Here is a 27,143-nt window from a genome sequence, read left to right on the forward strand (position 1 = left end):
CCGGCAGTAAGCAGGAGTATAGGTCTGAATTAAACAAAAATACTAATATGTATAATAGAAAGTGCAATATGCATATGAAAAAGACACATGACGAATATCGTATCAGTAACATGACCTGTGCAAAACTTTGATATGCAAAATGCCTTCCATAAAAAAATAATAATAATGAGTGCATTCTAGTGAATTACAGAAAAAAAATCATATACAAATCAAAAAAGCAAAAAACAAAACTCGTGATCAACACAAAAATAAAAACCCAACCCATTAAACATCACATATGAACAAGACCCAACCAGTGAATGAAAAATAATAATGAAAAATAATTAATCAATCAAAAATAATATTACTGGTGTAAATGTAATAAATAATCATAAAATATAAAAAAATAAAATAAAAGCTGCTGCATCCCATTCTAAAAACAGGCAAAGATCTTTTATAAAAGCAGAACAGCAACCAGGCAATCCTCCATACCAAAAAATGAACGTGACCAGGATATAACTGGTACTATCCAGTTTAAAGGTTGGATATTGATATTCCATATTTTTCACTCCATAAGACGCACCTAGGATGTAGAGTAGGAACATGTGAAAATCTCAGATCAGAGCCCAAGATCCTTCATACCTAAGATCACACCCCCAATTCTCATCAGACCTCAACTCAGATCCCCCAAATCAGACCCACATTCCTCATCAGACCTCAGATTATACCATAAAATCAAACCCCCAATTCTCATCAGACCTCAACTAAGATCCCCCCAAATCAGACCCATGTTTCTTATCAGACCTCAGATCAGATCCCTATTCCTCATCAGACCTCAGATCAGACCCCTAAGCTCCATCAGACCTGGTCATAGTGCACGCTTATGTGTGCTACCTCCTGACGCTGTAGGCAGTGTGGTGGCCAGAAGACCAGGGAGAGGTGACTACGGTCACTACTCCCCGCTCCTCCTGCATACTAATGACTGTTACCATAATAGAAGAGCATATACGTATTTGCACCATTATTTTCTCCCACTTTTGAAGGAAAAAATGTGTCTTATGTAGTGAAAGATCCGATAACTGTATATATCGTGTGGTACTCCAGCAGGTTTCTACCTCCCCGGGCTACTGTTCTGCATGGTCTTTTCCCTCTTCTCTCCTTGGAGGCTGTTTCATGAGTTTTTGATATTGTATAGTTTGTTATATAATTTTGGCAGCACCATAATTGCTCTTTTTTGATAGAATTCTCGGTTCTCAGATGCAAACTAAAGTTTGTAACGTTCAGGATAACGAGGTGGGGGAGGTCTGAAGGTTTCTTTCTCTTCTTCATGTAGGGGATGTGGTCAGGACATCTCTTCCCCTGGTGCTAAGTAGTACAGCAGCAGATGTCCGCGCTCCACCATCACCATGTACTCACCCTATCTTCTGTCTGTCCTGGGTGTCCTTACTGTCATAGGTAAGTGCACTCTATGTTATACTTACTGTACAATGGAGATATAGAGAGATGAGGTAGAAGGTGGCCGGTAAGTGGGAGCACTGTGCAGTGCACATACATGCCAAACACAGAAGTAGGTAGAAGGAGAGAAGAGGGGTAGTAGTTCTAGTTAGTGACAGTAACTAATACTCACTATGACTATTACTCCCACTATGTGTTCTTCACCTCACAGAGATACAGAAGTATAGTTTTATGAATTATATATACAGTGTGAATGAATCTATAGAATAAATGCATTGGTGCTAGTTCTCTGTGAGTCAAATAGGGGTAGTAGTACTGTACAGGAATAGTAGTAGTAAGTGCCAATCATTTTTTGTCATTTTCATTATGATTTATTGTGTTCTTTAAGATGATATAACATAAATAGACAGTGGGGTACAGTGGTGGGCAGTGGACTGCAATGGTAGATAATGGGGTACAGAGTGCAATGGTAGATAATGGGGTACAATGATGGAAGTGGAGTAAATGGTGGATAGTTGGGTACCGTGGTAGACAATGGAGTAAATGGTGGATAGTGGGGTACAGTTTAGTACAGTGGTGGACGGTGGAGTAAATGGTGGGTATTGGGGTACAGTTTAGTACAGTGGTGGACGGTGGCGTAAATGGTGGATAGTGGGGTACAGTTTAGTACAGTGGTGGACGGTGGAGTAAATGGTGGATAGTGGGGTACAGTTTAGTACAGTGGTGGACGGTGGAGTAAATGGCGTATAGTGGGGTACAGTTTAGTACAGTGGTGGTCAGTGGAGTAAATGGTGGATATTTGGGTACAGTTTAGTACAGTGGGGACAGTGGAGTAAATCGTGGATATTTGGGTACAGTTTAGTACAGTGGTGGTCAGTGGAGTAAATGGTGGATAGTGGGTACAGTTTAGTACACTGGTGGACAGTGGAGTAAATGGTGGATAGTGGGGTACAGTTTAGTACAGTGGTGGACGGTGGAGTAAATGGTGGGTATTGGGGTACAGTTTAGTACAGTGGTGGACAGTGGAGTAAATGGTGGGTATTGGGGTACAGTTTAGTACAGTGGTGGACAGTGGAGTAAATGGTGGACAGTGGTGGACAGTGGAGTAAATGGTGGACAGTGGAGTAAATGGTGGACAGTGGTGGACAGTGGAGTAAATGGTGGACAGTGGGGACAGTGGAGTAAATGGTGGACAGTGGGGGACAGTGGAGTAAATGGTGGACGGTGGTGGACAGTGGAGTAAATGGTGGACAGTGGAGTAAATGGTGGACAGTGGGGACAGTGGAGTAAATGGTGGACAGTGGGGACAGTGGAGTAAATGGTGGACAGTGGAGTAAATGGTGGACAGTGGAGTAAATGGTGGACAGTGAAGTAAATGGTGGACAGTGGAGTAGAATGGTGGACAGTGGGGACAGTGGAGTAAATGGTGGACAGTGGAGTAAATGGTGGACAGTGGAGTAAATGGTGGGTATTGGGGTACAGTTTAGTACAGTGGTGGACAGTGGAGTAAATGGTGGACAGTGGAGTAAATGGTGGGTATTGGGGTACAGTTTAGTACAGTGGTGGACAGTGGAGTAAATGGTGGACAGTGGAGTAAATGGTGGACAGTGGAGTAAATGGTGGGTATTGGGGTACAGTTTAGTACAGTGGTGGACAGTGGAGTAAATGGTGGACAGTGGAGTAAATGGTGGACAGTGGGGACAGTGGAGTAAATGGTGGACAGTAGGGACAGTGGAGTAAATGGTGGTCAGTGGGGACAGTGGAGTAAATGGTGGACAGTGGGGACAGTGGAGTAAATGGTGGACAGTGGGGACAGTGGAGTAAATGGTGGACAGTGGGGACAGTGGAGTAAATGGTGGACAGTGGAGTAAATGGTGGACAGTGGAGTAAATGGTGGGTATTGGGGTACAGTTTAGTACAGTGGTGGACAGTGGAGTAAATGGTGGACAGTGGAGTAAATGGTGGACAGTGGAGTAAATGGTGGGTACTGGGGTACAGTTTAGTACAGTGGTGGACAGTGGAGTAAATGGTGGACAGTGGTGGACAGTGGAGTAAATGGTGGACAGTGGGGACAGTGGAGTAAATGGTGGTCAGTGGGGACAGTGGAGTAAATGGTGGACAGTGGGGACAGTGGAGTAAATGGTGAATATTGGGGTACAGTTTAGTACTATGATGGACAGTGGAGTAAATGGTGGACAGTGGGGACAGTGGAGTAAATGGTGGACAGTGGGGACAGTGGAGTAAATGGTGGACAGTGGGGACAGTGGAGTAAATGGTGGATAGTGGGGACAGTGAGCTGCATTCTCTGTGCACAATAAATCCCAGAAATATTTACGGACAGAACAAATTTGTGGGAAAGAAATGTCTAAAACTCCTCTACAACCCTGTACAAATCTCTAGCTCCAGGAGGTGCTGGAGGTGACTGGTTCTAAAAAGGGATCCATAGGTTATTAATTCAAGGGTTCACTTACTTTTCTCCCAGTACTGTGGATGTGTACTGAATGTGCTCCATAGCAGACATGAAGGGTAGCAGAGTCTGCATGTTATCAGGATGTTGACATGTGCATGTATGTCTACAAGTGTCACCTACGGAACGTCAGACCTCATCATATTAGTAATCCCAGGCAAAATCCAGGGAAATCCAAATGCTTCGCTTACCTGCAAGATTAGATGAGATTATATAATACAGAGTATCAGTGGCGTAGCTAGAAATGACTGGGCCCCACAGAAAATTTTTGAATGGGGCCCCCCCTCCCCCAGTAATTTTTTCACAACCCCTTATTCTCATGCTGCCCCCATTCCTGTGGCTAGTAAAGATCGCTCTCTCGGACCAGGGCCGCAGCTGTTCCATCAGTTTTATACACGGTCTATACTGTCACTGTATATAATGTCATTGTGTAATACTGTTCTGGGGGCCCTGACCAAATATTTCAGTCCTCCTCCTCGTGGATGGGTTCCTTCTGGGTCAGGGCCCCAAAGCAGCCGCTTCCCCTGCTTCCCCTATATATACGCCCCTGCAGAGTATTTAAAGGGTACCTGTCATCAACTTTATGCTGACCTCACTAAGGGCAGCATAAAATAGTGACAGAAATGCTGATTTCAGCAGTGTGTCACTCATTAGCTAAAAGTAAGTGGTTGCTGAGAACCAGCATCATAATTAGAGATGAGCGAATTTTTTAAAAATTCGATTCGCTGGTTCGACAAAAGTTTTTGAAAAAATTCGGTTTGATCCGAATATATTCGCGGCGAATCGCATACAAAAAGTCTATTTGCTGGCTGCAGAGAGCCTGTATAGTGGTGTAGAACACTGTGCCTGTATAGCGGTGTAGAACACTGTGCCTGTATAGCGGTGTAGAACACTGTGCCTGTATAGCGGTGTAGAGCACTGTGCCTGTATAGTGGTGTAGAGCACTGTGCCTGTATAGCGGTGTAGAACACTGTGCCTGTATAGCGGTGTAGAACACTGTGCCTGTATAGTGGTGTAGAACACTGTGCCTGTATAGCGGTGTAGAACACTGTGCTTGTATAGCGGTGTAGAACACTGTGCCTGTATAGCGGTGTAGAACACTGCCTGTATAGCGGTGTAGAACACTGTGCCTGTAGAGCGGTGTAGAACACTGTGCCTGTAGAGCGGTGTAGAACACTGTGCCTGTATAGTGGTGTAGATAACTGTGCCTGTATAGTGGTGTAGAACACTGTGCCTGTATAGAGGTGTAGAACACTGTGCCTGTATAGTGGTGTAGAGCACTGTGCCTGTATAGCGGTGTAGAACACTGTGCCTGTATAGCGGTGTAGAACACTGTGCCTGTATAGCGGTGTAGATAACTGTGCCTGTATAGTGGTGTAGAAGACTGTGTCTGTATAGCGGTGTAGAACACTGTGCCTGTATAGCGGTGTAGAGCACTGTGCCTGTATAGTGGTGTAGAACACTGTGCCTGTATAGCGGTGTAGAACACTGTGCCTGTATAGTGGTGTAGAACACTGTGCCTGTATAGCGGTGTAGAACACTGTGCCTGTATAGCGGTGTAGAACACTGTGCCTGTATAGCGGTGTAGAGCACTGTGCCTGTATAGTGGTGTAGAACACTGTGCCTGTATAGCGGTGTAGAACACTGTGCCTGTATAGTGGTGTAGAACACTGTGCCTGTATAGTGGTGTAGAACACTGTGCCTGTATAGCGGTGTAGAACACTGTGCCTGTATAGTGGTGTAGAGCACTGTGCCTGTATAGCGGTATAGCGCACTGTGCCTGTATAGTGGTGTAGAACACTGTGCCCTGTATAGTGGTGTAGAACACTGTGCCTGTATAGCGGTGTAGAACACTGTGCCTGTATAGCGGTGTAGAACACTGTGCCTGTATAGTGGTGTAGACACTGTTGCCTGTATAGCGGTGTAGAACACTGTGCCTGTATAGCGGTGTAGAACACTGTGCCTGTATAGCGGTGTAGAACACTGTGCCTGTATAGCTGGTGTAGAACACTGTGCCTGTATAGCGGTGTAGAACACTGTGCCTGTATAGCGGTGTAGAACACTGTGCCTGTATAGCGGTGTAGAACACTTTGCCTGTATAGCGGTGTAGAACACTGTGCCTGTATAGTGGTGTAGAGCACTGTGCCCTGTATAGCGGTGTAGAAACTGTGCCTGTATAGCGGTGTAGAGCACTGTGCCTGTATAGTGGTGTAGAGCACTGTGCCTGTATAGTGGTGTAGAACACTGTGCTGTATAGCGGTGTAGAACACTGTGCCTGTATAGCGGTGTAGAGCACTGTGCCTGTATAGCTGGTGTAGAGCACTGTGCCTGTATAGTGGTGTAGAACACTGGTGCCTGTATAGTGGTGTAGAACACTGTGCCTGTATAGCGGTGTAGAACACTGTTGCCTGTATAGGGGTGTAGAACACTGTGCCTGTATAGCGGTGTAGAACACTGTGTCTGTATAGCGGTGTAGAACACTGTGCCTGTATAGCGGTGTAGAGCACTGTGCCTGTATAGCGGTGTAGAGCACTGTGCCTGTATAGTGGTGTAGAACACTGTGCCTGTATAGTGGTGTAGAACACTGTGCCTGTATAGCGGTGTAGAACACTGTGCCTGTATAGTGGTGTAGAGCACTGTGCCTGTATAGCGGTGTAGAACACTGTGCCTGTATAGCGGTGTAGAACACTGTGCCTGTATAGCGGTGTAGAACACTGTGCCTGTATAGCGGTGTAGAACACTGTGCCTGTATAGCGGTGTAGAACACTGTGCCTGTATAGCGGTGTAGAACACTGTGCCCTGCAGTAACACGCATAGGGAGTCTGCTGTGGTAGTGATAATACTGTGAGTCCGTATGACATGCAGATGACAGGCGTCGCTCTTAGAATCACTGCACACTTCACTTATTGGGGCAGTCACGGGGCCTAAACTGACCAAATAACTCAAGTACTGTATGAACTCAGCCTTACAGGTCGATGTTAGTGCCAAGAAGAAGCGCACTCCTTTTACACCGTCGTCAGCTGATTCCACATAGATGTCTACAGAACCTGTTCTATTAACCCCTTATACAAGTAGAGCCCCCGACAGAGTGGAGAGGGGGTCAGCAGTAAGATTGTGTTGGCACTCGTGTTTGGGTCTCTCCTCATCCATGTCTCAGGGGTTCTGTCGTTTGGTTGTGGTGGCTGGCTGCATTCCTTGTTGAACTGGCTTTGGTGTATGCTGGTGGGGGATGCATGCTGGCAGAGACTTGGTGGGTGCCATTTCTGAGTGTGGACACAGTGATCAGTGCCATATCTCCTGGCTGTTCGTTGGCTGGCTGCCTGGTTTGTTGGTGGTTCCGGCGGCTGGCAGCAGTCCTGCGGAGACTCGCTTGCACTGACACTGATTCTGCTATTTTTTTCTCTTCCCCCATCCCTGTTTGTGGGTTCCCCACTAGCTTCTCCTTTTCTGTTGGGGGGGGGGGGGGGGGCGGGAGTGTCACGGTCATATTGTTGTTTCACTGTGACGCGGTAGCCGTGCAGACTGGCTGCTGGTGGCAACTTGTTGTTTTTGGTTTGCACGTGCATTTACCCTTTAAGGTGTGTCTCCCTGCAGTTTGGTGAGCGAGGGGTTAATCCTCTAGCTAGGGGATTTAGGTGTGTCCTGGGTGTGACCACTAGCTTGACTTTATCTGGCTTCCTGGCTGGGGGTAGTGGTACTCCATCCTTGTTTGGTGATGGAGCTCTGCTCCTTTCCTGGGTGATTCTGCCTAGTCCTTGAGGGCCACCTTGTTGGACATAAATTGTCTTCCTTTTGTATGCTCCTTATACCCTACCTCACTTGTTGTATGTTAGGTGTGGGTTTATGTTCAGGGTGTGTTGTACGTCTTGATTGTTGTTACATGTCTGGGCTGTTGTTGGTGTTTGTCCCTGCATGTATTTAAGACGTTTTCCCTGTGCGTTGTGTCCTCCGGAAGGGGGCTGGTTTCCCGGAGGGGTGAACCACTAGCCTGTATGCAGCGCTGCCTGGGGCTGCCATGCGCTTTGCGGCATGGGGGTCCTGGTGGTGTCTGGTGTGCTGGATACCTGTGTGAGTTGCTGGTACGGCGTCCTGTTTGGTGTTAGGGCTCCTGTACATATGCACGGGTTCCAGTTGTGGAGACTTCGGCAGGTAAGTGTGTTATCTTGTGTTCTTACCTGCCGATCCTCTTGCTGTGTATGGTCTCTCCCTCACTCCCCACTGTGACAGATTTCTCCCTACCCTGGTCATCCGACATCTATTCACCCTGCTGAAGGATTATTTTGAAAGTATGTAGAAACCACATGGGGCCCCCACGCTGAAGATTTATCATGGAAATATCGTATTTTATAATATTACATTATAAAAAGCAAAAAAATTAAGCCCTTTCGTCACCCGGCTCCCAAGTGTGATCAGCTACATCATCATCATCGACTGTCTGCTCGGCACTGATATCCTCCTCAACCATCTCTAGGTCAGGAGCCTGACCGCTCGCAATACCAGATCCCACGCCACTCTCCTTATCACTACTTGCCCGCCTATAGAGGAGGAAGCGGCGGATGTCTCCTCCACATCTTGGCTGGCTGCTGACTGTCTTCTAGTAGCTCGTCCTCACTGTATAGTGGAGCTGAGCCCACAGCATACAATACTTCTCTGACTGAGGTAACAGAAAAAGACAGAGGCAGGTTGAGGACAGGTGAGGGCACAGGGCCTGCTCCCAGGCCATGCCAACTAAGGGTTGTGTCTGACGAACCCACCGACTCTTGGCTGGGGGTGTCTGATGTCACTTGTGAGGAAGCTGAAGATCGAGTCAACCATTCAAGAACCTCTGGGTTGCTGGTCAAGACATGTCCGCTAGATGACACAGGGAGCTCAGGCATCTCTCTGTAACCCCTAACTCTGCTGCGACCTGTGCCTGCGCAAGAAACATTGAGGCCTCTCCCCCTCCCCTGTGCAGGGCCTGGCACTTCTCTGTCTGACATGCTGTTAGATCAAATAAATAAATAAAAAGGAAATTAAAACACCCCAAAAAAGTCAGTAATTTTCTCACTTCACCACACAACGGCAAATACTTTTTTGTGCCACTAATACACACAAAAAAGGGCCTTAGAACGTACAACTGCACCGCTGAACAGCAAATATATTTTTTAATTTTGCCACTAAAACACGACAAAAATGGCTTTAGAACTGATAACTGCACCACTGAACGGCAAATATATTTTTTCTTTTTACGGTAACACACGCCATAAAAGGCTTTACCACAGATAACTGCACCGCTGAGCGGCAAATATATTTTTTCTTCTAACGCTAATACATGTCACAGAAAGGTTTAAAACATATATGGTAACTGCACCACTGAACAGCAATATTATTTTGGCTTTGCCACGAATACACGGCAAAAATGGCTTTAGAACAGATAACTGCACCGCTGAGCGGCAAATATATTTTTTATTTTTACGGTAATACACATCACAAAAGGCTTTCAATCATATAGCTGCACCGCAGACCGGCAAATATATTTTTGGTTTGCCACTAATAAATAGCAAAAATGGCTTTAAAACAGATAACTGCACCGCTGAGCGGCAAATATATATTTTTCTTTTTATGGTAATACACGTCACAAAAGTCTTTAAAAGATATACGGTAACTGCACCGCTAAACGACAAATATATTTTGGTTTTGCCACTAATACACAGCAAAAATGGCTTTAGAACAGATAATTACACCGCTGAGCGGCAAATATATATTTTATTTTAAGGTAATACTTGCCACAAAATGCTTTAAAACATATACGGTAACCGCACCGCTGACCGGCAAATATATTTTTCTTTTGCCACTAATACACGACAAAAAGGGCTGTAATTTTAGCACTTCACCACACAATGGCAAAGCCAATACAAGCCAAAAAATGCTTTAGAACCTATAACTGCACCGCACAAGGGCAAATAAGACATATAAATATTTCCCTGTAATAACCCCTGTTAATGGCGGTATCACACAGCACTTGCACCCCAATAACAAGACCGGTTTGCTGGAATTACAGAGCTGTATGATGGCAATGTGGCTCCGCAGTCAGTGCAGCAAGGTGTAATAGGATTGTTCCTATTCCCCGGGCTGTCACCTCCCCGACTGAACCCTGTTCTACATAAACGCTGTGGAATGATTCCTCCCTATCCTTTCCCTGAACTTGTAAATAGTTTTTTCAGCACAATTAAGTTGTTTTTCTTAGCACTGTCCCTAGCGCCTGCTGACGTCTCTCCCTGCACTAAGTACACTGGAAAATGGCTGAATCCAAGATGGCTGCCGCTATTTATAGGGCTGTGACATCACAGGGCTGGCTGGCTGCTGATTGGCTGCATGCATGGCATTATGGGTGATCCCACATTCCCAGAGCTCCTTGCTCCATGTCCTCACACGTACAGCAGCCATTTTAGGAAAAAATGCAATTCGTTACCACGAAGCGCGAGGAAATTCGGCTTCGGTGCGAATCAAATTTTTCCTGAAATTCAGATCGAATTCCACTTCTTCCACTTCGATTTGCTCATCTCTAATCATAATCATTGCAGCCCAGACCTTGAAAAGAGTCAACTCTACCTGAGAAGAGTCCTGGTTATTATAATCTCCTGCTCTCCACCCATCTGCTGATGATCGGCAGTTCTCTCCTAGAGAGAAAGGGAGAAATCTCGGCATTAGACGGTCAGTCATCAGCAGGTGGACAGGAGAGCAGGACTTCATGAATAACCAGGACTCTTCTCAGGTGGCCGGGACTCTTTTCCAGGCCCAGTCTGCAATGATTGTGATGTTGGTTCTCGGCAACCACTTACTTTTAACTTATAAATGACAGACCGCTGAAATCAGCTCACCTGTCTCTACTTTACGCTGCTGTCAGTATGGACAGCATAGAGTTGATGACAGGTCCCCTCAAGCATCCTGCTCACCCCCCACACCACATCCTTGGTACAGAAACAAAACCAGGTTATAGCAGTGAGGTAGATGTGAGCTCAGTGTCTGAGGGTCTCGTCAGGATGTGGCTGACGAGGATGTGAAGATGTATTTGTATGAGCTGTATAGCTCATAGCTGCTACCCCACAGTGCGCCCCCGGAGGAATAGTTTGACCTTCTCTTTACTAGCTTATTTACACAGGTTATTCCCCTCTCCCCATTGATGAGATGATTACTGTTTTCATGGTGGGTGATCTCACATCCACCACCAACTTGCTATGGACCCTCAGGATGAGCCATCAACGTGGGATCAAGGTTAGAAGAAGCAATATGTTTAATAAGCATCAAATGCAAAGAAAATCCCCAAATCTTCTGTCTACAAGCATCTATTTCTAGTAAGATAGTCTAAAGTATCAGTTGAGGTTGGAACCACAGAGAAACATACATGGCAACCTACCACATCCGGGGTCTTTACACTGGCTGGCTCCCAGGTCTTGCTGAACTTCATAGGCTGAGGGTTGAAGGAGCATCCTAATAACTCGGCCTTGGGCACCAATAAGCCTACATGAAAGATGACCTTGTAGAGGCAGGGAGTGAAGTAGGCCGCTCCCTAGGGCACCACTTTAAAATGGGAGGCACAATGGATGCACTGGTGAGATACATTGTATCAGCCGGTCGAATACAGCAGAATGAACAAGTGACCCCCAGCCGTTGTCTGTAATTTGTGAGGGATCTTCGCAGTAAGTGTACAATTATTCTGTAGATGACAATCCTCATGTCTTTCCCCAGGTTGTGTTGGAGCTCTCACCATCTCCTCTGCTCAAACACATGTAACTGGATATGAAAATGACTCCATCATACTGGCCGTGTCCTACCAAATCAGCAATACTACAGACTGGCTCCAGATTAGATGGGATATGGTCCATCCAAAACATGTGCATTTGATCATCTGCACTGTACAATCTGGGACCCAACCCAAGCACAGCATGTTCCCAGAAAATGGATACGAAAGCCGGATGACTATTATTCCGGAGAACGGATCACTGAATATTACACACTTGAAGATGGAGGACAGTGGAACATACAAGGTGTCCATGCTGAATAATGAACTGGAAAAGGAGATGCTGATCAACTTCACAGTCCTACCTGTCAGAACTGAGGGTAAGTCTATTAAATATCCCCAAACTAGGACATGACCACTCAGTGGTCACAGCACTGTTGGCTTTCAGCACTTGGTTTCTGGATTACAATTTAACCACATAGTGATGTATATGTGGACATATCAATATCTGATCTTTGGATAATCAGTATATATATATATATATATATATATATATATATATAAAGATAGAGGGGAAAAAACTGAACATAAACAACAATGACAAATTGACATTAACTTATGAAACAAGCAAACAAAAAAATATTCATTTATTACTATATTATAGACCTGAAACTAAAATTACTGTAGGTGTACCAGACCTAGGAAGACTAGAGATGGGAAAGATTAGGAGAGGATCAGGACACAGGATGGATCAGGAGAAAATTTGGGTACAGGATAGAATGGGAAAGGATGAAGGCATAGAATAGATCAGGAGAGGATCAGGACATACTACAGGATAGATCAGGAGACGATCAGGACACAGGATTGTTCAAGAGATGATCAAGACACAGGATAGATCGGAAAAGATCAGGACACAGGATAGATCGGGAGAGGATAAAAGACACTGGATAGATCAGAAAAGATCAGGACACAGGATAGACCGGGAGAGGATAAAAGACACTGGATATATCAGAAAAGATCAGGACACAGGATAGACCGGGAGAGGATCAAAAAAACTGGATAGATCAGAAAAGATCAGGACACAGGATAGATCGGGAGAGGATCAAGACACTGGATGGATCAGGAAAGATCAGGTTAGGACACAGGATAGATCAGGAAAGAGAAAGACATGAGATAGATCAGGAAAGGATCAGAACACAGTGTAACTTGGGAGAGAATCATGGTTTACTATAGATCGGAGAGGATCAAGACATACCGTAGGATAGATTAAGAGAGGAGCGGGAGATAGGATAGATTAAGAGAGGATGAGGATGAAGACATACTGTAGGAAAGATCACGAGAGGCTCAGGACATGGATAAGATTGGGAGAGTATTTGAAGATAGGATATATTAGGAAATAATTAGGAGGACACCCTTAAGAGAAGCCCAGAAGTGTGCCCCTGCACTTACAGGAAGCTCTCGCAACTACTGAACTGACAGTGCAGGTGGTATCCATCTGAGATAGGGGCAAACATGACATCTACTGTATGTGGGAGGGGGGGTTTCCAGGAGAAGACTACTAACAAAGGAGGAACGCCAGGGTTAAATACTTGAATACGGTAAGACTTCTTGAACAATAACTTCTAAACACACGTGGCTGATACCAAATACAGCATGGCATGGTAAGTATGGTGGCTGAATGTTTCTGGTTTGTGGGCATTAGAAATAAACCAGTAGAAGTTCAGATTTGGGAACTTTTTATTCTTCTCCTAGTTTCTTTACTCTGAAAGCTTCCCCAATGAGCGCTCTGGAGCTGGAAGGCGTCTTACAAGAAGTAGTCAGCAAGAAGATCTCAACAGGAGACAGGGAACTACATCTGCTTGTGACCCATCTCACCAAGTGCCTGTATCCAGAACACACTATTGTCAAATGCCTGGTAAAGATGTTATAGGTTTGTATTTTCTTGCATTGATCAGCTAATGTGCACCATCTTAAGGAAAATCTGCCACAGGAGGACATTACCTTCACCTTTAATTTAATCCTCTAGGACAGGGTGCTGTTTCACCATTTGGAAACAGTTCGTTGGTGTAGGGAGTTTTATAGGCCATGCAATGCTCCCTAGAAAAAAGTAGGTAAATTAGTTCTCAAGAAGGAGGAAGAAAACTGTCTCTGCAGTGCCCTTTTGGGGGTAAGTCAACATCTGGCCCTTTAGTAGACCTTGCCATAACTTAGAATAAAAGTCAAACCAGAACCTTCTCAATGAGGTGTAGACATCCACACGCAGACAGTGTTTCGGGGTTCTTGCCCCTCATAAGTGCTGTTGGCCGTGTGAGATGCTGTTGATGTAGGTGTATCTTACTGCTTCTCCTCATGGAGACCATCAGTTGGCATAAGGTGTGTTGGGGAAAAAGTTTGTAAAGTCACATAACAAGTTTTTAAAGAACTTTATTGAACCAATGCTCCTCACAAAATACTGGGGAAAAGATAAAGAGATACAAATATGTAAAATGAATAATCTGGGAGCCTCATCTTTACATGGGTAAACTGGGAGCAGATTTCTTGAAGGCCATGCCTACATGGCTATACAGCCCCATGCTCAACAGTTTGCTTCCCTTCATATAGTATCCCATCCCCACAGGTAATGAAGATTATAATTGATTGTCATGCCCCCCCAGATATGTAGATGTAGTATTTATTAACTTGTGTACAGTAGAAGATTAACCTCTCGGTGGCAGCCACTATAATCCACTACATGGCACATATGTCCTTCGATGTAAGATATAGATATAGTAAGAGTGTAATCTACCAGCAGATTAGTGACCTATATCAGCCTTACGATCGGTGGCACTGGGGGAGAACATCGCTCATACAATCTGTAGGATAACACAGACTAATTCCATCAAATGCAGGCTCCAGATGTTATATTTCACACGGCACTCATAACCCGGAGTGATATAGGCACCCCGAGGAAAATGGAGCAGATTAGCCGGTGAAATGTTCAGGATGTGTTCAGATGGAGCAGAGCCGTTTCTACACCTTTTGTATAGCCATTAGATAGATACCTATCATGATAAAGAATAAGAATGAGCAACAGTTATGGAGGAAAGTAAGTACCTCCCCCCCCTCCCCCCCATAGTTCTGTCTACTATATGTGGGCATCAACATCCTTATCAAAATAAAAAGGTGGTGGCAGACAACACAAAAACTTCACACGTTTCCTCCTGTGCTTGTCTCTAGCATCTGGTATTACCTCCTTGGCGGCCACAACATGAAGCGTGTATTATACAGTTCTCCAAGTCTATGACATCAGCTACAGCAGGGAGGATCGTCATTTGATGGTTGAGAGGTTTCTTGCATTTAGGTCTGGTTCGAGGATTTACTAGTATGTTTAGGGTCAAACCAAAAACATTCAACCACCTTGAGAACTAATTTACATTTCTAAGTGAGCATTATATGTCCAAAAAGACTCCTTTACGCCAACGAACCATCAACACATGGAAAAACAGCACCCTCCGAAAAGAAAAACTCTTGGATAACCAAATGTTGCACATTGCAGCGATGTAGCTCGAAAAGGCCCAAAATGAATATACAGAAGGGACGATACTTATGGCATTTTTACAAACTGTACGAAATGTTCACTAGATATTAGAGAAGAGGCATCCAGACTTAATGGTGTCATGCATGAAAGTTACCTAGTCCTTAGGTCAGCTGGTGGTGGGGACCTGAAACCACCTTTAGAAGAATGGATGGGGATAAGCGCCACTACAATACACCACTCCAGTGCCTGGTCCACTGCAGGTAAGAGGCAGCTACTAGACCGTGCTGCACCATACATTTTATATACTGCTGCTCTGGGCTCAGCTCTATTGATGATGACAAGCAATTACGTGGATAGCTTGTCACCTGATCACAGAGGACACTATAGCCCCCAGCATGCACAATAGCAGTTAATGCAGCCTTGAGATGGGCGCTCGCTTTCCCTGCTGGGGGGCAGCACCAGTCATGGCCTGTCGCAGCAACTGCTGCAGCAGCTGAAGAGAAAAGAACCTACTGGAGGTGAAGATTTCTCACTTCTGCATGAATGCGAGTAATCCAAACCTTGTATGCGTCCCACTGCTGAGCTACACAAGAAAACAGTGCCCAGTAGTGCTGGTAGCCATGTGCTTCTGTCTACTGGGTGCACACAAAAGAAGAAAAGGAGCAGATCAGGCCCAAGTCAGGCCGTGAGGAATGTGGAGTAACAGTCACTGTTTTGCAGACCAAAAGGTGGCCTTGAAGATGCGTCAAACAAAAGGTGAAGGAGATGTCCCCATGGCAGATGTTCCTAGGGGGAATGCACATTGGGTGATCAATGTCAAAATTCTTGCAGACTGTGCATCATTACCAAGCATTTCACAATATATTGTAGTAGGTACTGGCACTTGGTGAGAAAGGGGCCCTTAGGGATGGATCTCTGTAGTCTGAGGGCTGCTAGAGCTGTCACAGGTAGACGTAGTTCCATAGAACAGACCTCCTGCTGACTACTTCTTGTAAGACGCCTCCTGGCTCCAGAGGCTCAGTGGGGATCCTCTCAGAGTGAAGAAACCAGGAGAAGAATAAAAAGTTCCAGAACCAGAAAATTCCCTGTTTTACCTCAAATTCCCCAAACCTGTTTACCCAATACGGGTCTGCCATCTGTGAATCTCTTCCACCCAGCCATTTCTGCACGGTCAACCCTTGGCATTTTACTTCCGTCAGAGACTATTCTGTGCTTTACAGTTTAATGAACTTGCTGGACTTTTGTCGCCTCTGCACCACTCACGGGTTTATTAACAGAAGAGAGACTCAGCGGGGAACTTTTCTACTTAAATTCATGTCATTTTGAGTAAATTACTTAAAATTTCAGAGAAAAAATATCTACCGGAGAGGAATTTTGTATGAAGTAATTACAGGTCGGGATACTTCACTGTAACCACAGAAAAAGCAGACTTTACTTTCTAAAGAAGACGACTGAGTAAAGTCAATGGGAGGCCCGGGAGGAAAATACTAATCAGCACTGGGCCCCCATACATAACCCTTTAGCTGCCAGACATCACTCAGGCTGTAAAGATGGGGGGCTAAAAGATTGACGTAATACTGTAATATTACAGGAGCCCCATTATCATAAACATTTCTATACGGTGAGACCTTATATGATAAAACTATGCAGATGATCAGTCAGGAAACTAGAGCAGAAAACAGAATTGATATCTGAGGAATCATCATAACCATAATAGAAAATGTACACATTTCAGAGTCCTTAGAATAAGACACTTAGGAAGACATTACTATGATAGTACTACAAGCAATATCATCCATAAAAGCTAAACGTGTGTCTATAGAAATGTCACGTGCTGAAGGCACAGTGGATAGTGAACAAAAATAAACTATAATACCACCCTATACATAAAATAATATACCTACTATAATACTGCTCCTACATACAAGAATATAACTACTATAATACTGCTCCTACATACAAGAATATAACTACTATAATACTGCTCCTACATACAAGAATATAACTACTATAATACTGCTCCTATATACAAGAATATAACTACTATAATACTGCCTCCTATGTATAAGAATATACCTACTATAATACTGCTCCTATGTACAAGAATATAACTACTATAATACTGCTCCTATGTACAAGAATATAACTACTATAATACTGCTCCTATGTACAAGAATATAACTACAATAATACTGCTCCTATGTACAAGACTATAACTACTATAATACTGCTCCTATGTACAAGAATATAACTACTATAATACTGCTCCTATGTGCAAGAATATAACTACTATAATACTGCTCCTATGTACAAGAATATAACTACTATAATACTGCTCCTATGTACAAGAATATAACTACTATAATACTGCTCCTATGTACAAGACTATAACTACTATAATACTGCCTCCTATGTACAAGAATATAACTACTATAATACTGCTCCTAAGTACAGGAATATCACTACTATAATACTGCTCCTATGTACAAGAATATAACTACTATAATACTGCTTCTATGTACAGGAATATAAATACTATAATACTGCCTCCTATATACAAGAATATAACTACTATAATACTGCTCCTATGTACAAGAATATAACTACTATAATACTGCTCCTATGTACAAGAATATAACTACTATAATACTGCTCTTATGTACAAGAATATAACTACTATAATACTGCTCCTATGTACAAGAATATAACTACTATAATACTGCTCCTATGTACAAGAATATAACTACTATAATACTGCTCCTATGTACAAGAATATACCTACTATAATACTGCTCCTACATACAAGAATATAACTACTATAATACTGCTCCTATATACAAGAATATAACTACTATAATACTGCTCCTATGTATAAGAATATAACTACTATAATACTGCTCCTATGTACAAGAATATAACTACTATAATACTGCTCCTATGTACAAGAATATAACTACTATAATACTGCTCCTATGTACAAGAATATAACTACAATAATACTGCTCCTATGTACAAGACTATAACTACTATAATACTGCTCCTATGTACAAGAATATAACTACTATAATACTGCTCCTATGTGCAAGAATATAACTACTATAATACTGCTCCTATGTACAAGAATATAACTACTATAATACTGCTCCTATGTACAAGAATATAACTACTATAATACTGCTCCTATGTACAAGACTATAACTACTATAATACTGCCTCCTATGTACAAGAATATAACTACTATAATACTGCTCCTAAGTACAGGAATATCACTACTATAATACTGCTCCTATGTACAAGAATATAACTACTATAATACTGCTTCTATGTACAGGAATATAAATACTATAATACTGCCTCCTATATACAAGAATATAACTACTATAATACTGCTCCTATGTACAAGAATATAACTACTATAATACTGCTCCTATGTACAAGAATATAACTACTATAATACTGCTCTTATGTACAAGAATATAACTACTATAATACTGCTCCTATGTACAAGAATATAACTACTATAATACTGCTCCTATGTACAATAATATAACTACTATAATACTGCCTCCTATGTACAAGAATATAACTACTATAATACTGCTCCTATGTACAAGAATATAACTACTATAATACTGCTCCTATGTACAAGAATATAACTACTATAATACTGCCTCCTATGTACAAGAATATAACTACTATAATACTGCTCCTATGTACAGGAATATAACTACTATAATACTGCTCTTATGTACAGGAATATAACTACTATAATACTGCTCCTATGTACAAGAATATAACTACTATAATACTGCTCCTATGTACAAGAATATAACTGCTATAATACTGCCTCCTATGTACAAGAATATAACTACTATAATACTGCCTCCTATGTACAAGAATATAACTGCTATAATACTGCCCCCTATGTACAAGAATATAACTGCTATAATACTGCTCCTATGTACAAGAATATAACTGCTATAATACTGCTCCTATGTACAAGAATATAACTGCTATAATACTGCTCCTATGTACAAGAATATAACTGCTATAATACTGCTCCTATGTACAAGAATATAACTACTATAATACTGCCTCCTATGTACAAGAATATAACTGCTATAATACTGCTCCTATGTACAGGAATATAACTGCTATAATACTGCTCCTATGTACAAGAATATAACTACTATAATACTGCTCCTATGTACAAGAATATAACTGCTATAATACTGCTCCTATGTACAGGAATATAACTGCTATAATACTGCCTCCTATGTACAGGAATATGACTGCTCTTACTTTATAACAAGAGCTCTGTTATACCATTGCTTTGTCCGTGATTTCCGCGGCTTTCTCTCTCCTCCAGATCCAGCACCTGTTGCAGACACCGGCGGTTATTGCATTTGCTCAGGTAACATCAGCTCTGTGGATGTTGCCACCTCTGCCTGGATTCTTCTCGGCAGGCGTCTCTCCTCCATCTTCATTGCTGTTCTTGTTTTGCTTGGGATGCACTTCAAGACCTGGAATCGCTTTCGGAGAAGGACACTGAAGATGGTGCCACCAAACCGGCAGCTGTGGTAAGAGTTCAAATGTATGGAGAGGATCTCAGAGAAAAGATAAGACCTGCCATGGATGAATGTGTCCTTCCTGAGAGGAGCAGTAGAAGATGATGAGAAGTCCTCGTGAGGAAGAGGTCAAGGACAGGAGACCTTCCATGAGCCATCACCCTTGCTTTCCACATTCCTGCTTAGCTAATCTACCTGTTAAGGCAAAGACTTAATTACTTTATACGTAGACATCCTAAACATTCTGGGGTCTACAAATCTCTGTGACAAAAACTAAAAAAGAAAAAATATGTCTGTATGAAAAATATAAAAAACAACTAAAATACAAGACATGTTCTAAAGAAAAACTGCAGCTTTTATCACAAGTAATACACAAACCAAAGGCGAAAAAAGTATTTATACAAACGCCCAGGTTATACCAGCATGGTCCATATCACTATATACAAGAAGATGTATAACTTATACCAGCTGTACATATATAACTATATACAGGAGATGCCCAGGTTATACCCGCTGTACATATATAATTATATACAGGAGATGCCCAGGTTATACCAGCTGTACATATATAACTATATACAGGAGATGCCCAGGTTATACCCGCTGTACATATATAATTATACACAGGAGATGCCCAGGTTATACCAGCTGTACATATATAATTATATACAGGAGATGCCCAGGTTATACCAGCTGTACATATATAACTATATACAGGAGATGCCCAGGTTATACCCGCTGTACATATATAATTATATACAGGAGATGCCCAGGTTATACCAGCATGGTCCATATCACTATATACAAGAAGATGTATAACTTATACCAGCTGTACATATATAATTATATACAGGAGATACCCAGGTTATACCGGCATGGTCCATATCACTGTATACAAGAAGATGTATAACTTACACCAGCTGTACATATATAATTATATACAGGAGATACCCAGGTTATACCAGCTGTACATATATAATTATATACAGGAGATACCCAGGTTATACCGGCTGTACATATATAATTATATACAGGAGATACCCAGGTTATACCAGCTGTACATATATAATTATATACAGGAGATGCCCGGGTTATACCAGCTGTACATATATAATTATACACAGGAGATACCCAGGTTATACCAGCTGTACATATATAATTATACACAGGAGATGCCCAGGTTATACCAGCTGTACATATATAATTATACACAGGAGATGCCCAGGTTATACCAGCTGTACATATATAATTATACACAGGAGATACCCAGGTTATACCAGCTGTACATATATAATTATATACAGGAGATACCCAGGTTATACCCGCTGTACATATATAATTATATACAGGAGATGCCCAGGTTATACCAGCATGGTCCATATCACTATATACAAGAAGATGTATAACTTATACCAGCTGTACATATATAATTATATACAGGAGATGCCCAGGTTATACCAGCTGTACATATATAATTATACACAGGAGATACCCAGGTTATACCAGCTGTACATATATAATTATATACAGGAGATACCCAGGTTATACCCGCTGTACATATATAATTATATACAGGAGATGCCCAGGTTATACCAGCATGGTCCATATCACTATATACAAGAAGATGTATAACTTATACCAGCTGTACATATATAATTATATACAGGAGATACCCAGGTTATACCAGCTGTACATATATAATTGTATACAGGAGATGCCCAGGTTATACCGGCATGGTCCATATCACTATATACAAGAAGATGTATAACTTACACCAGCTGTACATATATAATTATATACAGGAGATACCCAGGTTATACCAGCTGTACATATATAATTATACACAGGAGATGCCCAGGTTATACCAGCTGTACATATATAATTATACACAGGAGATACCCAGGTTATACCAGCTGTACATATATAATTATACACAGGAGATACCCAGGTTATACCAGCTGTACATATATAATTATATACAGGAGATGCCCAGGTTATACCAGCTGTACATATATAATTATATACAGGAGATACCCAGGTTATACCAGCTGTACATATATAATTATACACAGGAGATACCCAGGTTATACCAGCTGTACATATATAATTATATACAGGAGATGCCCGGGTTATACCAGCTGTACATATATAATTATATACAGGAGATGCCCGGGTTATACCAGCTGTACATATATAATTATATACAGGAGATGCCCAGGTTATACCAGCTGTACATATATAATTATATACAGGAGATACCCAGGTTATACCAGCTGTACATATATAATTATACACAGGAGATACCCAGGTTATACCAGCTGTACATATATAATTATATACAGGAGATGCCCGGGTTATACCAGCTGTACATATATAATTATATACAGGAGATGCCCGGGTTATACCAGCTGTACATATATAATTATATACAGGAGATGCCCGGGTTATACCAGCTGTACATATATAATTATATACAGGAGATGCCCAGGTTATACCAGCTGTACATATATAATTATATACAGGAGATACCCAGGTTATACCAGCTGTACATATATAATTATACACAGGAGATACCCAGGTTATACCAGCTGTACATATATAATTATATACAGGAGATGCCCGGGTTATACCAGCTGTACATATATAATTATATACAGGAGATGCCCAGGTTATACCAGCTGTACATACAGACGTGGACAAAATTGTTGGTACCCTTTGGTCAATGAAAGAAAAAGTCACAATGGTCACAGAAATAACTTTAATCTGACAAAAGTAATAATAAATTAAAATTCTATAAATGTTAACCAATGAAAGTCAGACATTGTTTTTCAACCATGCTTCAACAGAATTATGTAAAAAAATAAACTCATGAAACAGGCATGGACAAAAATGATGGTACCCCTAGAAAACACAGAACATAATGTGACCAAAGGGACATGTTAATTCAAGGTGTGTCCACTAATTAGCATCACAGGTGTCTACAACCTTGTAATCAGCCATTGGGCCTATATATATGGCTCCAGGTAATCACTGTGTTGTTTGGTGATATGGTGTGTACCACACTCGACATGGACCAGAGGAAGCAAAGGAAAGAGCTGTCTCAAGAGATCAGAAAGAAAATTATAGACAAGCATGTTAAAGGTAAAGGCTATAAGACCATCTCCAAGCAACTAGATGTTCCTGTGAGTACAGTTGCACATATTATTCATAAGTTTAAGATCCATGGGACTGTAGCCAACCTCCCTGGACGTGGCCGCAGGAGGAAAATTGATGACAAATCTAAGAGACGGATAATCCGAATGGTAACAAAAGAGCCTAGAAAGACTTCTAAAGAGATTCAAGGTGAACTTCATGCTCAAGGAACATCAGTGTCAGATCGCACCATCCGTCGTTGTTTGAGCCAAAGTGGACTACATGGGAGACGACCAAGGAGGACACCATTGTTGAAAACGAATCATAAAAAAGCAAGACTGGAATATGCCAAACTACATGTTGACAAGCCACAAAGCTTCTGGGAGAATGTCCTGTGGACAGATGAGACAAAAATCGAAGTTTTTGCCAAGGCACATCAGCTGTATGTTCACAGACGAAAAAATGAAGCATATCAAGAAAAGAACACTGTCCCTACTGTGAAACATGGAGGAGGCTCTGTTATGTTCTGGGGCTGCTTTGCTGCGTCTGGCACAGGGTGTCTTGAATCTGTGCAGGGTACAATGAAATCTCAAGACTATCAAGGAATTCTAGAGAGAAATGTACTAGCCAGTGTCAGAAAGCTTGGTCTCAGTCGCAGGTCATGGGTCTTGCAACAGGACAATGACCCAAAACACACCGCTAAAAACACCCAAGAATGGCTAAGAGGAAAAAATTGGACTATTCTAAAGTGGCCTTCTATGAGCCCTGACCTCAATCCTATTGAGCATCTTTGGAAGGAGCTGAAACATGCAGTCTGGAAAAGGCACCCTTCAAACCGGACACAACTGGAGCAGTTTGCTCATGAGGAGTGGGCCAAAATACCTGCTGAGAGGTGCAGATGTCTCATTGACAGTTACAGGAAGCGTTTGATTGCAGTGATTGCCTCAAAAGGTTGCGCAACAAAATATTAAGTTAGGGGTACCATCATTTTTGTCCATGCCTGTTTCATGAGTTTATTTTTTTACATAATTCTGTTGAAGCATGGTTGAAAAACAATGTCTGACTTTCATTGGTTAACATTTATAGAATTTTAATTTATTATTACTTTTGTCAGATTAAAGTTATTTCTGTGACCATTGTGACTTTTTCTTTCATTGACCAAAGGGTACCAACAATTTTGCCCACGTCTGTATATAATTGCACACAGGAGATACCCAGGTTATACCATTAATACTATATAACAAACATGCTGTTTATTTACTCTGTATCGTGAACACACCATTCTACCAGTATCTATACAGTAATACTATACGATAAAATAATACTCCTATACAGTATGCAAATGATACTACTATATACTGCCCACATAACCCTGCCATATATTTTTTACAATACTACTGAACATGTATTCAGTGCCTATATAAGACTGCCATTCAGTGTGTAAATGATTCCGCCATATAGTGCTTGTCTACGGCAATCTCTCCAGACTTCAGAGATATCCTGCTCTAACAGGAATCAGAACGGGGTCGGTCTACCTCAATGTCCTCACCTCCAGCACCGCTTCCTCCCCTGCACTGTGATATACCGTATGTCAGTACTCTGACTACTGCAAATTACTCCTCCCAAACTACTAGACCAATCTAACATCTGACAACTGGACATAACTTATACCTCACTACTGGACCTGACTACTGTTCCCTAAATAATGGACACATGACTAATACCTAAATATTGGAACTACATGCTGCTTCTGACCCCTGGACTTGGTTACTATATAGCTACTGTAACGGATTACTTCTGCGCTTTGACAACTGACTACTACCCGACTACTGGACCCAAACAAACATCTGACACTGGAATCCTGCAGCAGTGCTGCCAAGTGCCTGTACGAGGTGCAATAGGTAGAGCTTGCTTTAGAATTTAAAATAGTATCAGAGATCCGTGTGCGCTGTGTGGTGGTGACATCAGAGATCTGTGTGCGCTGTGTGGTGGTGACATCAGAGATCCGTGTGCGCTGTGTGGTGGTGACATCAGAGATCCGTGTGCGCTGTGTGGTGGTGACATCAGAGATCTGTGTGCGCTGTGTGGTGGTGACATCAGAGATCCGTGTGCGCTGTGTGGTGGTGACATCAGAGATCCGTGTGCGCTGTGTGGTGGTGACATCAGAGATCTGTGTGCGCTGTGTGGTGGTGACATCAGAGATCTGTGTGAGCTGTGTGGTGGTGACATCAGAGATCTGTGTGCGCTGTGTGGTGGTGACATCAGAGATCTGTGTGAGCTGTGTGGTGGTGACATCAGAGATCTGTGTGCGCTGTGTGGTGGTGACATCAGAGATCTGTGTGCGCTGTGTGGTGGTGACATCAGAGATCTGTGTGCGCTGTGTGGTGGTGACATCAGAGATCTGTGTGCGCTGTGTGGTGGTGACATCAGAGATCTGTGTGAGCTGTGTGGTGGTGACATCAGAGATCTGTGTGCGCTGTGTGGTGGTGACATCAGAGATCCGTGTGCGCTGTGTGGTGGTGACATCAGAGATCCGTGTGAGCTGTGTGGTGGTGACATCAGAGATCTGTGTGCGCTGTGTGGTGGTGACATCAGAGATCTGTGTGCGCTGTGTGGTGGTGACATCAGAGATCTGTGTGCGCTGTGGTGGTGACATCAGAGATCTATATGCGCTGTGTGGTGGTGACATCAGAGATCTGTGTGCGCTGTGTGGTGGTGACATCAGAGATCTGTGTGCGCTGTGTGGTGGTGACATCAGAGATCTGTGTGCGCTGTGTGGTGGTGACATCAGAGATCTGTGTGCGCTGTGTGGTGGTGACATCAGAGATCTGTGTGCGCTGTGGTGGTGACATCAGAGATCTATATGCACTGTGTGGTGGTGACATCAGAGATCTGTGTGCGCTGTGTGGTGGTGACATCAGAGATCTGTGTGCGCTGTGTGGTGGTGACATCAGAGATCTGTGTGCGCTGTGTGGTGGTGACATCAGAGATCTGTGTGCGCTGTGTGGTGGTGACATCAGAGATCTGTGTGCGCTGTGTGGTGGTGACATCAGAGATCTGTGTGCGCTGTGTGGTGGTGACATCAGAGATCTGTGTGCGCTGTGTGGTGGTGACATCAGAGATCTGTGTGCGCTGTGTGGTGGTGACATCAGAGATCCGTGTGCGCTGTGTGGTGGTGACATCAGAGATCTGTGTGCGCTGTGTGGTGGTGACATCAGAGATCTGTGTGCGCTGTGTGGTGGTGACATCAGAGATCTGTGTGCGCTGTGTGGTGGTGACATCAGAGATCTGTGTGCGCTGTGTGGTGGTGACATCAGAGATCTGTGTGCGCTGTGTGGTGGTGACATCAGAGATCTGTGTGCGCTGTGGGTTGGTTTGGACTGTCCTGGGCTACAGATGGTCTCTGCATGTGTTTGCACGTATCATTCCAGGCTTATATTTTTCCCTAGTCATCCTGACAGAGGATCTGGCGCCATCTGCTGGAGGTCAATGTGGAATTCTGGAGAACATGAGGCTTAAAGCTCCACCACAAGAACTGAAAACAAAGACCCACTTGGAGTAGGGAAGAAGTACAGGTTTTCCCTTAGGTGATGTTGGGAAAAGCAGCAGAATTTGTCTGCCAGCACTAAGTGATCCCTCCCATCAACGTCCAAGTCAATGGCTGAGTGCTGCTAGCTACAAGTGACACGTGGCTCCTAGTCAGATTTTCAATTGGTAAAATTTTTCTTAAACTGAACTGGAAATCACTGCACATAATTACATGGAACTCAGCAGACCCTAAAATCAGGGCAGCTCCACTGCCCCAAGACCCGGAGACACCTAGTGCACCAATACCAGGAGACACCTAGTGCACCAAGACCAAGGCAGACCTACTGCACCAAGACCAAGGCAGACCTACTGCACCAAGACCAAGGCAGACCTACTGCACCAAGACCAAGGCAGACCTACTGCACCAAGACCAAGGCAGACCTACTGCACCAAGACCAAGGCAGACCTACTGCACCAAGACCAAGGCAGACCTACTGCACCAAGACCAAGGCAGACCTACTGCACCAAGACCAAGGCAGACCTACTGCACCAAGACCAAGGCAGACCTACTGCACCAAGACCAAGGGAGACCTACTACACCAAGACCAGGGAAGACCCATTAGTGACTAAGCAACGTATATATATATATATATATATATATATATATATATATACACATTGTTTGTTCACGGGCTTTCTGCCAGAACGCTGTTTAAAAATGGTCCTCTGATCGTATTCGCCAGCATCGTTGAAAACATATAGATGCTGGCTGGTTAA

The 27,143-nt window shown here is 43.0% G+C and overlaps 1 protein-coding gene across 1 annotated transcript; it reads left to right on the forward strand.

Annotated features, from left to right (window-relative positions):
• Positions 1–1,322: 1,322 nt before the first annotated feature.
• Positions 1,323–20,047, forward strand: LOC122923445. The gene is made up of 3 exons (XM_044274602.1): positions 1,323–1,434; positions 11,630–12,001; positions 19,508–20,047. Exons 1-3 carry the CDS (start codon positions 1,386–1,388, stop codon positions 19,720–19,722), a joined length of 636 nt encoding a protein of 211 aa, XP_044130537.1. The 5' UTR covers positions 1,323–1,385; the 3' UTR covers positions 19,723–20,047.
• The last annotated feature ends 7,096 nt before the right edge of the window (positions 20,048–27,143 follow it).

The sequence above is a fragment of the Bufo gargarizans genome, chromosome 1 (genome assembly GCF_014858855.1).
Source record: "Bufo gargarizans isolate SCDJY-AF-19 chromosome 1, ASM1485885v1, whole genome shotgun sequence".
Taxonomy (NCBI): domain Eukaryota; kingdom Metazoa; phylum Chordata; class Amphibia; order Anura; family Bufonidae; genus Bufo; species Bufo gargarizans.

Bases quoted from the DNA above. Each gene is read 5' to 3' on its own strand.
- LOC122923445 (XM_044274602.1), top strand. From the start codon at position 1,386: ATGTACTCACCCTATCTTCTGTCTGTCCTGGGTGTCCTTACTGTCATA. The intron at 1,435-11,629 runs GTAAGTGCACTC...GTCTTTCCCCAG, and splicing joins GGGTGTCCTTACTGTCATAG to GTTGTGTTGGAGCTCTCACC. The intron at 12,002-19,507 runs GTAAGTCTATTA...TCTCTCCTCCAG, and splicing joins CCTACCTGTCAGAACTGAGG to ATCCAGCACCTGTTGCAGAC.